The 14,703-nt window shown below is 28.8% G+C and overlaps 1 protein-coding gene and 1 long non-coding RNA gene across 3 annotated transcripts; one reads left to right on the top strand and one right to left on the bottom strand.

Moving 5' to 3' along the window:
* The first annotated feature begins 6,389 nt into the window (after positions 1-6,389).
* On the top strand, positions 6,390-11,815 carry LOC132941589 (ciliary microtubule inner protein 1-like). The gene is made up of 4 exons (XM_061009709.1): positions 6,390-6,720; positions 6,833-6,917; positions 11,463-11,604; positions 11,663-11,815. Exons 1-4 carry the CDS (start codon positions 6,557-6,559, stop codon positions 11,806-11,808), a joined length of 537 nt encoding a protein of 178 aa, XP_060865692.1. The 5' UTR covers positions 6,390-6,556; the 3' UTR covers positions 11,809-11,815.
* An 18-nt stretch (positions 11,816-11,833) lies between these two features.
* LOC132941590 (uncharacterized) lies at positions 11,834-14,546 on the bottom strand. Of its 2 annotated transcripts, XR_009664177.1 has the most exons (4): positions 14,326-14,546; positions 14,135-14,261; positions 13,469-13,610; positions 11,834-13,399 (listed from the first exon to the last, which is right to left on the bottom strand). It is a non-coding gene; the product is annotated as an uncharacterized LOC132941590 (long non-coding RNA). The 2 variants fall into 2 exon arrangements; XR_009664176.1 differs by having other exon boundaries at positions 11,838-13,399; positions 14,135-14,540.
* Positions 14,547-14,703: the final 157 nt, after the last annotated feature.

Consider the following 14,703-nt stretch of genomic DNA (forward strand, 5'->3'; position numbering starts at 1 on the left):
GACTCTTCTAACGAAATACAAATACTACTCAACAATCGACATTAGTTGGTGTTAACTGTTAAACATTGTTGTATATTAATATAATGTATATAAATAATTAAATAAAACAAAATATATATTAGTGTTAAACATGTATATTAATTACAAGCACACACAGGGTTGAATATTTTTAGACTTTAGAGTACCTACCTAAATAAATTATTGAATACAATAATACAAATGCACAAACACACAGTAAAATATAACTTGAAAGTACAGTTAGTTTAATTGAATATAAATTATGATATTACAAATAACATGATTTAATTTAGGTATTTTAATAGTTTACAAGTTATTATTTTAAGCTGTAAACCAATTGTAGGTATACTATTATGGCATTAGAAGAACCTTTCGAAAAATAAAAGGTCTACAATGAACCGAGTTATTTAATCTGTTTTGTTGTTTTATATTCCACATTTATAATGATAATGATTAAGAATTTATTACAGTTGATATCTATTGTAATAAAACGTTTGATTTATCGTACTAACAGCTATTTTTCTGATAAAAATAATAATATTTTTTAATTGTTTTTTTCTATTGGAATTAATAGTAACAAGTGCAATAAATCAATAAGTTTGTAGAAGTAAATCTTTCTAATGGTGATTGCAAATTAATAATAAATTAAAATCAAAAAGTTTCAAATGACTTTGGTAAATTGTTTGTGAATTCATGAAACAGTGCTTTGTGGTTAGTCCAATGTCCATTATCATAAATCTGGAAATCATTATGTTAATATGTGGTCTCAGCCCTTCTATCGTGAATATCTTATGTTTTATATATATTCTCATTTGTATTCAGCATTTCCAATTTTGTATTGGAATACATTTTACTTCATACAATTACTTTAATAATAGAGCGAATTGAGCTATTATCAAACTTAAATGTAAGAACATTATCTGTGTTTTCTCGTTAGTATTTCCGAAATTTAAAATTTTTAAGTGAGTTATGAGGATTTTAAACTGACTTACAATTTTGCTTAAAAATTAAAACACCGTAAAAACCCAACGAGAAAATACACATATAATGTCGTTCTACAGAACAGTACGTTGATCAAAATTCTAATACAAAGTCTGTATTTTCTCTTTAATCCATCGCATACAAGTGAGATTGAATTTTAAAAATTCAAACGAATCGTTTTTATTGTATAATTATTTTTTGTTTGAAAAATTTGAGTTGGTTTTCACTTCGCACTCGGTTCGTGTTCAAATCCTATTTGTACCTATATAATATACATAGCCTGAGGTTCTCAACTCACGGCGGGAACAAAAAAAGTGCAATTTCGATCGTATATTTTATACTTATAGGTGTATTATATAGTACACCCACGAACCTATGAAGCGACATCATGCCAATATAACGTACATTTATTATGTACATATAAGTAAATAAAATATTTAGTTTAAGGGCACATATATTATTATAAAAACACAGACCCCTAAAATATTGACTCCATCAAAGATTCACTCCAAAAGCAGCACGGAAATATATATATATATATAAATTTACAATTCGATAATAACTAGTATAAAGATTAAACTATCTTTATAACAAAGAGAACAAAAACGATAAACCATTATTTTTTCAGCAGCGGCGAGTGTGCAACATTGTATGAAAATCACCTGACCCCCATTTCAGTGAGGTGTAGTCTCGCCGTGTATGGGTTTTCTCGCACAAATAAACTCTTTTTCTACCTCGGTTTTATATAAACCTTATTACGCGAATTCGGTAGGTATATTGGCTTGCTAAATTTATTCATTTTTTTTTTTTTATATAATATACTTTCGACGTTATTTAAAAATGTAAGGGTCTATTTGTATATAGGTTTATTTATTGGTTTTTCTAAACAGTTTAAAAGTTAAATTATTCATTCGCATTAAATAAGTTTATTATAAATTGAAATCTGAATTTTCGAATTTTAATCAAAATTTAAAATGTTAATACCTTTAATCTTTATAGTATATTAAACGGTCATAATTTATATTAAAAACCATCAACTGGTCTCCGAGAAAAGGACTGATATATTTTACGATTAATCCAATTTATGCGTGCACTTACAGCACGAAGTAAATTATTAAACTATTTCGTAAATAAAATGGTTTATTAAAAAAATTAACATGGCGGTGATGTACCTAAATAGCCTATTCATTACGCCGTGTGAACTTGATTTGGATTATAGAAATATAATAATATTATTATTTTTATTTATCTTTCATTAGTACGTATTACAGATGTATAGTGATTATAATAAACTATTAAATAATATTGTATTATCGCATTGATTTAATTTTTGAGTATTCCAAACACCCATCGTTCATATTATCGTTATCTGTATTCAAGTGTATTATTATTGTGATGGCATGTATTATAATTACCTTAAAAATATAACACTATATTATAATTTCCTCGCACAAACGTCTCCTGATATAGTATTATTATACGAACGCGTGGTCCCGACGAAATAGTTTTTTAACGTTGTACCGTGATGTAGGTATACCTATTATACCACACAGATCGTATACATAGTTAGATTACTTTTCAGAGTTATTATCATCTCGACAATAATTATCATAAAAAATATACGGCTGTGCCACTGCACGCGTTACGCAGGCTGCGGCCTGCACCACGCAAAGCCCGAACATGCGATCTCGGACGCACGAAATAAACGATCGTAAACACATTACGCGATGAATAGTAGTTAGTATCGTATATCGTTTATATAATGTGGATATTATCAAATAGTATAAGAAGTACATTATAATATATAAGCATCATGAGTATACTATGTAATGAATTTTCTCGATATGTTTTCTTAATATGCAATCCTGCACCTATACACCGGGTCGTCGAACGTAAATTGCGTATAATGTGTATATTATAATAATATTACAAGTGCGGTTGCCCAATTAATTCGAAGCTGCTGCGCAGAATTTTCGTTTAATAGGAGGTAGGTATGTACGAGGACGAAGTGCACATTTATAATTTATTTTAAAACGGAGTTACGTGTTAGGAATACCACAACAATTATTGCCACCTCCCAGTAGAGTTCATACAAGTGCAGTATATCATTATTTTATCATACGACCGAGAGCATACAACATCTAAAAACTAATACACACATACGCATTATTATATGTAAAATATATTCCAATTTTATTATAATAATATGATTGTAAGTCGATACGTTTGAAACTAGTCAATGTAATAGATACCGTCCTCTAGGACAACAACTATCAAATACGTTTAGAAGAATAATTCGCACTTAGTAACATTTAATGTTCTCGTTTAGTTTTAAATTTATTTTTATGGTTTTCAAGGTTATACGGTATACTACTAATTACTAAATTACGAATAATTAAAAAATTCTCATTAGACATTTTTTATGTTACTGCACAGGTAAAATTAGCACACTTATTATATGATATAATGCAGACATTTAACATTTTGTATTTATTAGTTTTTTTTTGTTTTATGTTAATGACATTTCTTTAGGTACAAGAATCTTAAATACTTAATAGGCATATAATTATTTTTACCATAGCAAATAATATGGATAATTTTCAAATGTTTGCTATAAGCCATATGTAATGTTTAAATTTGATAACATTTTCCAAAATCACAAAAATTTGGAAATTATTTTGGTGTCCAAATTCACATAATTTTAAATTTTAATAACAAGCTTTTAAAGGTTTCTCTGAAGTTTTTAAACTAAAATTAAATTAAATTAAATTTTTCCACTGTTATTGTCTATGGGTGTTTAAAAATAAAACCTTAACGAATTGTGATATACAAAATATTAGAAATTAAATAGGTATTAGTTACTTATTATTTTAAAAACATACGTTTTTCAGTATAATCTTTACACTCGTCTATTTCTTTTGAGAACTTTGTAGGGAAAAAGCGCTATACGTATAACCTTCAGGGCGGCTCCAGATACCTAATTGGGGGGGGGGGAGGGCTTAGTCAAAATTTTCAGAAAACGATAATAATTGCAAAAAATAAATAAATATTATAATCACTAGGTATAATAAGTTTTTGACGATATACATTTTTTTAGAAATCATTCTTCAAGTGACGTGACGGAATAAGTGATTAGCAGGAAGGGTAAACACGTCTCATTCGTTCTTTCAAACAAAGTGACTGTCGATATTTTTACCAAATCCTATCTAGAGTAGTTGGTTGGCCATTGTCACTACACAAACCGGTCTAATGAATCTGGTTGTTTGACTGATATAATTAACATTTTCCTAGTTATATTTTACAGGTCCTAGACACGTATCATAAACTAACACGATATAGCAATGTATGGTGCATAAATAATTAATTTAATGTCTGAAATAGTAATGAACTAATACGGTACATCACCTGAGTAATCCTGTTCTTGAGGGTGGTATTGAAGATCACGGGAGTAGAGGAGTACAAGTTGAACGATTTAATATATCAATGCGTATGAATAGTATGGTTTTTTTATGAGATAGATTATTAAACCTACCTAAAATAAATTAATTTAAACTATTATGTTAAACATGTAGAGTGGACTGTTGTTAGTCTCTACTTCACGATCAGAACCCGACTACTGATTATGTAAATAATAATAAATACGCTCGTACTCGACGCTGCAGTGTTCTGCTGACCTAAGCAAATTCACCGAGTGCGACATAAATGATGAGTCAGTAATCTGTAAATCGTCACTGTGTCTGTCTTTAACTGAGAGATCTGACAATTTGGATGGTGTTCGAGTTTCGAGTTAAACCTGTTGCATAGTTACTCAAACATTTTTTTTTCTTCATAAAATGCATATACCAGCGCGGGTGCCCCTGCGTGCCCTTATACCAATTTTGTACTTTTGCAAGCTAAAGCAGGGCGAATACCCCTGAATAACCATTCATTAATGAATTTAATATATTTATAAATATATTGGGTATACTAGTCAGAATAAACCGATTTCTCCGACTTTTACAACAACATAATTTTATATATGTAAATCAATCGTTTTCCTCTTTAATATGGGTACATTTTACCAACGGGTGCCTTTGAAAATCTGAACATAGTATCGGTACAGTGATACAGATTGTTTAGTTTAATTATTTACACAATAATAATTAAGTATTTTCGAATTATATAATATATAGATTATACATAAGATAAGATTAATAATAATAAAGACAATTCATTAGAAAAAAAAACAGTTTTTATCTTTATATTATAAGGTATCTAAATACTAGCTGTCCAGCGTTTCCCGTGCAAAAGATTTGTTTTTTCGATAAATATATTTGTAAAAAAAATGTATTTGCCATAATATCTCTACTATAATTATTATTATAATGGTAATATAATATGCAACATCTAAATTGATAAAAAAATCTTCTACCTATGAGTGGAAATACCTATAGGGATTGTAAAAATAAACTATAAACACTGCCATAAATCTCTTAAGGAATTTATTGACACAATTTTTATTGAAAGCAGTCCAGTAGTTTATGAGTACTTATGTTAAATTCGGATAAACCAACATCCATTTTTAGCTGTATTATCACCCGACTTCATTCGTATAAATTATATTTTAAAAACTATCATGTGACGTTATAAAGAATTATGTTTCTTAAGAAAATCTCGGCCCCAACAAATTGCGCATAAGTTATGCTACAGTTACTTCCAAGACGACTTACAAAGTTAGAAGCAATTTTTAGCAAATGTAGAAGACTGGATAATTAATCCTTATAGTATTTAAATAAATTTACTTACATAAGAAATTAAAAACACTAACTGCCCGTGAAGTTGGTCTTCGTCATTATCCGATCGATTCAAAAAACATGCTAATATTAATTTGTAAATCAATTGCAAATAATTAACAATCGATATTTAGTTTTTTTAAATAAATATTTTGTTTTCAGGTTAATTGTATTGGACACAATATTGTCATTGGGGGTAGCTGTATGAAGTTGGCCCTCCCAAAAATGGGGTTTCGCTTATAATATTTCGATGACATTTGATTATTTGAAAAATCTAAAAACTATTTTGAAAATTGTAGGCACTCGATCATTCACTCGATGCTATTTATATTTAATACGTATATTTACTATGATCTTATAAAATATACAAACGTATCGATAATCTGTAGGCACGTAACTGTAGTTTTAGTGTTAATTGTACTGGATAAATTATTTTTACCTACTCATCCATCCAAAACTTCAGGTGGTTCAAATGCACCACCTTAAGTGCGTACTCGGCGCCACTGTGTGAGTGTGTGTGTGCGCCATTACACTGTGTACACTACGATGACAATGTCGATTTTGATGGATGAAATAATAATATTATGTGTTTTTAGTGGGTGTGGTTTCTTAGCAACACGTTGGGTCAATGACTGAAATTGTAGTGTATATAATGTACACGATAACATGGTATAGTGGCTGGTACCCTCGACGCTCTTGTTACATCCGCTTTATTACAATGATTCACGTTTCACTTGATAGTGGCGTCGCTATCGTAGACAATTGCACTGCATTGAATCGGTAAAATGTCCAACTCTGAGCTGCACAAAGAACCGAAACAGCCTAATAATAACAACAACAACAGTAGTAATAATAAAAATAATAATGTTAAACCACAGCAGCAGCAGCAGCAGCAGCAAGAAAGGAAGAAGAATAAAAAGATAGACAAAGTACAATGTGACGGCAGACTGTGAGTAAAAAAGAAAAATCTTGTGAAATCTTCATACTTAATAATGAACAGTTTTGTTTTACATTTTTTAACATTATTGTCATTGTATAGATAAGTTTTTTTTTCATCACAGGAAAATTATAATAAACAGAGAAAATGAATTGCGAGCCAGATGGCCGGAACGGTGGGGGTTTTATTCGAAAAATAACGTGGAAACAGTAAGTGTACTAGCTATTGTTTCATTAATTTATGTTTTGATTTGTATTTTAGATTTTTAGTAGAGTGTTGAATGTATTAGTTTTACAATGATTTATGTTTTAAGACACTATATAGCAGAAAAAATACTTCGATTTTCTACTTCAGCATAATTTCTGGTAAAAAGGTGAAAATATTTGGTATTTACCGGGGAGCAAAAATTCCCAGGTACCTAATATAAAATTATATACCTATCTATTTATACGATGAAGTTATTTTGTTATAATTCAAAAATACTAACATTAGTCGTGGAATTCGTGGGAACTCGATTTAGATTGATTTTATTCTATATTGCCTATTAATACCATTAACTTATTCACACCGTACCACCATAGTCCATAGCCTATAGGTATTATAGGGACTTTAGGTAGTCCACTAGAACTTCGTAGTTTTATCGACAAAAATTACCAGACGAGTGTCGGGTTATTATTTACGTTTACGTTATTATATAATGAAAGAATGGTACCTACTCCCATTGGAGATTTAGTCAAACCAACACACCATATTCACACTAAAATTGCTCCATGTCCGAACGTCACTCTTTATGAAATCCTGACCTAACCTGTACCTACCAACCGTAATTTTAGATTCAAACGATGATGTGTGTTTTATTTTTATTTTTGTGTCTGTCATCACCTTTTAGAACAGTAAAAATTAATATAGTCAAAAGTAAAATTACGCAAAATCTGTTTCCAAGAAAATCGATTTTGGTGCAATATTTTTAAACAAATGACTGTAGGTACATATAGCATTTTCTATACACCATGCCTTTTTAAAAATATTTTGACTTATTTTGAGCTATTAAGGGACATTTTCAGTTTCCAATTTTTTTAGTTTTTTAATCTATACATATTAAATATAAATAAAAACTTATTTGTCGGGTAGAAAAGCTTTAAAATGTAATAGAAGGCTCCTAATATATTGTTTCAAAGACAGATAAAAAAATATTAAAAATCCATACTCACGATTTTTTTTTTTATAAGCATTTAAAGTTCAAATATTGACAAAATACGTAAAAATGACGAAAATTTCCAAATTATTTTGTTAGAAATTCATAAAAAATTTTCTTTTTAAATTTAAGATTTGAAAATGTATTGCAAGATTCCTCATAAATTTGTCTACCTTTATCAAAAAAAAAAATGTCTACAAGAAAGTCAAAATAAATTTTTATGAGCATTTGAAATTCATATTTTTACAACTTTCACTCGATTTCTCATGTAACGATTTCCTTATTTTGTTGTAATTAAAATACAAACGACTGTAGATACTTGAAAATTTCACTGAATGTTTATATTAGCATTTTCTATCCACGATAAAATTTATAAAATAATTTGACTCTTTTTGAGCTGTTTACGGACATTGTCAGTTTGCAATTTTAGATTCTGAGTGAAACGATGAATGTATTGATTTTACAATGATGTGTGTTTTTTTTTTTATTTTTTTTTTTATTTTTTTTTATTTTTTTTATTTTTTTTTTATTTTTTTTTATTTTTTTATTTTTGTGTCTGTGTACACGATAAGTAGTCGAAATAATGCTTCGATTTTCGACTTCAGTATCTTGTTCGATGGGAAAGTGAATATCGTTGGTGCATTGGGGAGGTCAAAATTTTAATTTCCCAGTAGTTTTCAAAAGCGATGTGAAAAACAAAAAAAAAATTAAGGAAAAACGGGAATTTTTACGCAAAATCGATTTTTAACAAAATCGATTTTGGTTATTGGTGTAACTCTAAAACAAATGACCGTAGATGCATGAAATTTTCACTGGTTGTTTATATTTGCATTTTCTATACACAATACAATTTTGAAAATATTTTGACTCTTTTTGAGCTGTTTACGGCCATTGTCAGTTTTCAATTTTTTTAGTTTTTTTTTCTATAAATATCAATAAAATTTTATCTGTTGAGTAAAAAAGCTTGAAAATTTAATAGAAGGCTCCTAGGTTATTGTTTCAAATGCAGATGAAAAAAATTAAAAATCCTTAGTCACAGTTTTTAATTATAAGCATTTAAAGTTCAAATTTTGACAAAATACGGAAAAATCACGAAAAATAGCAAATTATTTTGATGAGAATTCATAAAAATTTTTCTTTTTAAATCTAAGATTTTAAAATCTAATACAAGATTCCTCATAAGTTTGTCTAACTTTATCAAAAAAAAAATTTCTACAAGAAAGTCAAATTAAATTTTTATGAGCGTTTTAAATTCATATTTTTACAACATTAGATATTCACTCGATTTCTCATGTACCGATTTCCTTATTTTCTTGTAATTCAAAAACGAATAACTGTAGATACATGAAAACTTCACTGAATGTTTATATTAGCATTTCCTATACACCATACAATTTTGAAAATATTTTGACACTTTTTGAGCTGTTTACGGGTATTTTCAGTTTTCAATTTTTTTAGTTTTTTTTTCTATAAATATCAATAAAGTTTTATCTGTTGGGCCAAAAAGTGTAAAAATTTAATACAAGACTCCTGATATATTTTTACAATAGCAGTTGAAAAATATTGAAAATACATAGGCACAGTTTTTTTTTATAAGCATTTAAAGTTCAAATTTTGACAACATTTATCGAATTTATAATTTATTAATTATTTTGTAGTTAAAAATTAATAAATTTTTAACTTTTATGGCTAAGGATTGAAAATTTAAAACAAGGCTCCACGTAAATAGGTTATATATAAATTACTTTATTCACAATAATATCATTAAATATACTTGGTAAAATCATAGGCTGACTGACCGTTTTCGCTCAGAATCGTTTTTCTTATACAATGATATTATATCATTGAATTCAAATTTAACACCATCCATTACAGTGACCCACTTGTAACCTACCGTACAGCAGAGCGACATCCACTTATCCACCTTTTTTTTAGTTTTTTTTTCTATAAATATCAATAAAATTTTATTTGATGGATAAAAAGCGTGAAAATGTAATGCAAGGCTCTTGATATATTATTACAACAGCAGTTGAAAAATATTAAAAATATATAGGCACAATTTTTTTTTTATAAGCATTTAAAGTTCGAATTTTGACAAAATTTATCAAATTTAAAATTTAATAATTATTTTGTAGTTAAACATTTATAAAATGTTCAACTTTTACAGTTAAGGATTTAAAACTTAAAACAAAGTTCCACGTTAATAGGTAAATATATAAATTACTTTATTCACAATAATATCATAAATATATTTAGTAATATCATACGCTGTCTGACCGTCTTCGCTCAGAATCGTTTTTCTTATACAACGATATTATATCATTGAATTCAAATTTAATACCATCCATTATTCAGGTACCCACTTGTAACCTACGTCCTACTGTACAGAAGAGCAACATCCACTGGCCCACTTTTTTTATTTTATTTTATTATTGAACATTTGAATTGGTTATGACTTATCTAATGTTATAACTTTTAACGAATTGATGCGTTATTAACTTATGTATACTATGGCCCAGGAGAGAGCACTTCTGGGCGGCGGCTCAAACGTGTCCGTTTTCGCGCATTCCCACCACAAAAACATTCCCGTACGCTGGCCGCCGCCGCCACCGCGATTGGATGCGCGAGCGAGAAGTACTCTCTCCTGGGCCGTAGTATAGGTACGTACCTATATTTACCTATGAACTAGCATGTATCATGTATTGATGTATGCATATATATTTTATATTATTGTTCTATAATGTGTATGATATATACCTATAAATAATATTATGCTTATTACCAAATATCAATTATTTAGGTACCTATAATGAAACTAAATGATTTTAATCAAGAATTTTTCTTTAATTACCATTTTTTCCGATGGGTATCAATGATATCACTTTAACTGATTTTGCACAACTGATAGTTTGTATATTCTAAAACACTTTTTGCATACAATTTGGAGCCCTGATAATAATAATATAATTAGGCACCGTAGTTTGTGATGCACAGTTATCCGTGGAATGGGCTGACAAGAAATCACTGAAGGTATATTGTCCATCGCTATACGTCCCTAAACGGTAGGTACTGCCTACCCAGTACCCATAGCCGAAAATTGTGTTTGACATTTTTAGGGCTAAACTCAGGTCAATAATAGATACTCTTATGGATGCTTTTATGTAAAATGTACAAGTCGATGGATTTTTTTGGGGCTAAGACATCCCCTTATTTGCGCCTATGTGCCTACCAGCATTCACGTCTGAGCAGTGAGCTTAAAATTAAGTTTTTACACTCAATTGAAATGAAACAAAATGCATTTTTAATTTAAAACTAAAAACCTGGTAGGTAAACCTATGAACACGAAATGTGGAAAAAATAAAGTCTCAGGCCCAAGGTCGTCAATATTATACTCACCAAATTATTGCAAACGTCGTATGTTTCTTACGCATTTATTCTGAGACTATTCCGTATTCGCGTAAGGTTTCGTCGTATGTGGCCTGTGCAATGATCTCACGCCCGTCAAAATGCCTAATAGATGGAATAAAACTATATAAATTGTTCATTTAAATGTTTGTAGATGTGGAGCGAACAGGCTGTTAGTTTAGGATTACCGGAAAATTTTATCGATCTCAGAAGACAAAAGCTACGTAAACAAGATAGAATTCAACCGTTGATCGACGCAGTACCATCACCATTGTGCATTCCCATAACGTCGTCAGGTAAATTTCTTAATAATTCCTGTATAATATGATTTTATAATGACGTACCTATTCACAGGTTTTGTAGGATGGCGTTCCGCGCAAGGAATTTGTAATTTAGAAATGTTCGGCAGGACTTTTGATTACAATAAATTAGATACTCGAATGTTGAAACCAGACAACGAGCCAGATCAAAAGCTACAGAGATTTATAATTCTAGGATAAATGTTTGTAAGAATGAAGGCTAAAACAATAATAGTAAAAATATTTTTTAATTCTCTTAGTCAAGTAGGAACCTATAAAAATATTTATTTTTTTTTTGTAATTTTCTTGTTGATTTACTTAAATAGCAATCAGTTCTTCTCGATTTAAAAAGTCAAAAAACACCAAATGCTAAATAAAAAAACCAAATATTATTCATGTTGAAAAAAATATAATACAAATAAATATTTCAAGCATAATACAATGTGATAATAACTAGAATTTAATATTGTGGTTTTTTTAAATGCACCTATTTAAATTTTAAAAATATTGTAAATGTATATATAGCATTTAAATTAATTAATAAACCTACTATTGGTTAAGAATATGTTGGTGTTCTTTAATATTTGGCTATTTGGAATTATGGTCAAATATTTTTAGGGTTGACTTCACCCTAGCAAGGTGTGTTGCCTGTTACAAAAAACTGAAATTGATTAACTGTAACCATATCAATGCACTTGTATGTCATGTATACATTTTGCAATTCTATTCTAAATTTTAATGGTTCTTCTTTAGTCAGGACTTCTTTTTTTGGTTTTTGGTAAATATATGATATTATAATATTACAATGAATTTGTGAGGCAGACAGAATTGTATTTTGACTTGATGAGAAAAATTAGATCTAGTGATTCGTTTCTTGATCATAATATTATTCATTTGAATGATGCAATGAATGATTTAAATAAACTCCAATAATTGTTTTTTTATCGCTTATGTTCTGTTTATTCATCTGACTCACCAATTTTCAATGTAACTGGTGACTGTGCTTTAGATTATGACATTCCTTAGATTTTTTGAACGTATACACTATACGCACACCTTTTAAGTGTAACACTTATTTTAAAGTGCTATATCGATCGCTTGTTCACTCTATTCTTGAGTATGATCTTATAACTTAGAAACCTTTTACAGCTTGAGCATGTATAGCCTAAGTTTTTTTAATTTGTTGTCTATATTATACTGCATGTACTCCTGTTCTTGAATGCTTGATGCTGAGTACACTATATGCTAGTAGATCTTAGGGATAGGACAAACCAGATTTTTTCACGTACATTAAAAAGGAAACTTGATGTACCTTTTTACTTAGTAAAATTAATATTCTTGACATTCGTCGTATACATGTTTCCTAAAAAATAGTCCTCTTGCAAGGATGATGAGGTGTTAGCAAATGGAGACACGTCCTTTTTTTTTAGTGTTTTGTTGTTTGTCTATATTGTGTTTTGTGTCTTTTACATTATTATAATTTTATTTATATACTTGAACGTCTTTTCGACTTCCCTCAATGTGTAGGCTCCCGAGGTAAAAATACCATATATCTAAATGACTCATATATAACATCAATACATTATAAAAATCTGAAGCTATATTAAGCTATATTTCAGATGACTGAAATTAATATTATAATTTTAAAATAATTTAAAGCTTCTGATACATATGTTTGACTTACTCAATTAAAGAAAAATAACTAACAAACATCAATGTAGGGTATTTGACCATATTATGTTTCAGGGTATAACTGCTCACCAATTATTGATAAGTAGGTATCCATCAATACCTATAGAATAATAAATATTATTCATTTGCAAATAGTAGCATAAAGATAAATATATTATAATATAATTACCTCCTGAAAATTGTTTAAAATTAACTATTTAACGCCTCTACTGTATGTGCCATTAGTTGTATAAGTTGTCCACTTCTTTATTTGTTGAATTTAATACTCTTGTCTGATTTCATGAATGTTTGCTAATGAAGTAAAATAATACCTAAAATATTTAATGTTAAATAAACAAAGTATAAATCAACACTATTTAATTGTTTTAATTGTTATAACATGAAAAGTAAGGTAGGGTAACTGAGTTGGGTACAATAAAATTGTAAATTTTATTTTAGTAGTTTACTATTTTATATAAATATAAAATATATATATTATATTTAAAATTTTGCAAATAATAAAGAACTTCTACTACAAAATGAAAATTAATACAGTGAAGAGTTCTAGTTAAGAAGCCAATATACTACTATGATAGTTTGGGGGTTGGTCATTTATGAGATGTTTTAATAATAATTTAAAAACATTTTAATTAGGTCATAATATGTTTTAAATCAAAACCTGAATCTTCTAGATATTATAATCATTAGGTTATAAAACACAATTTTTTCTCTACATCTGATCATGTACATATTATATAATTTGTTTATTTTAATATGCTGTTACCTAATTATTAATACCTATCTAATACAGCTGAGTTTGCAAATAGCTCTTTATATTATAACAATAAATACTAACCATTGCAATAAAGTTTAGTCTGTAGACTGTATTCATCTAAGCATACCGTAAGTGCAATTGATCTAAGTGCTCGGAAATTGGCAATATGATTGTGCATTTATTTCCATCCCAAAAACATAATTTAGCACTAAAACATAAAGATTAAAAACAGTGAAAGTTATAAGAGATAATTTCTTGAATTAATTGAATACTGGATTGGAAACAAAACCAGACACTCCGGACAAGAGCAATTGCCGGAGCCTTTTCCACTTTTACAGTAGTTATTATAGTTATGCCATAGAGCAATCAGCTGTACCACGATGTATAGAATATCTTCTATATTCTGTAATCTGTGGTAATTTTTATAAATCCGTGTGTAATACCAGTATACCACAAACAACAACTCTAGCACGAAATCTTAAATCGTTCTGGACAGTGGACACCAAGTCTTATCACCCGGTCAGACCACAGACCTATTAACATGGAATATTCCGCGGTGCCGTTATCATGCATCCCTGCTGTGGTGTTATCACTTTATCACTTATCTCCCGTAAATCGCAATATTGTTTGTGATCGGCTCGTGAATGTTG

The sequence above is a fragment of the Metopolophium dirhodum genome, chromosome 3, assembly GCF_019925205.1.
Source record: "Metopolophium dirhodum isolate CAU chromosome 3, ASM1992520v1, whole genome shotgun sequence".
In the NCBI taxonomy this organism is placed as follows: Eukaryota; Metazoa; Arthropoda; class Insecta; order Hemiptera; family Aphididae; genus Metopolophium; species Metopolophium dirhodum.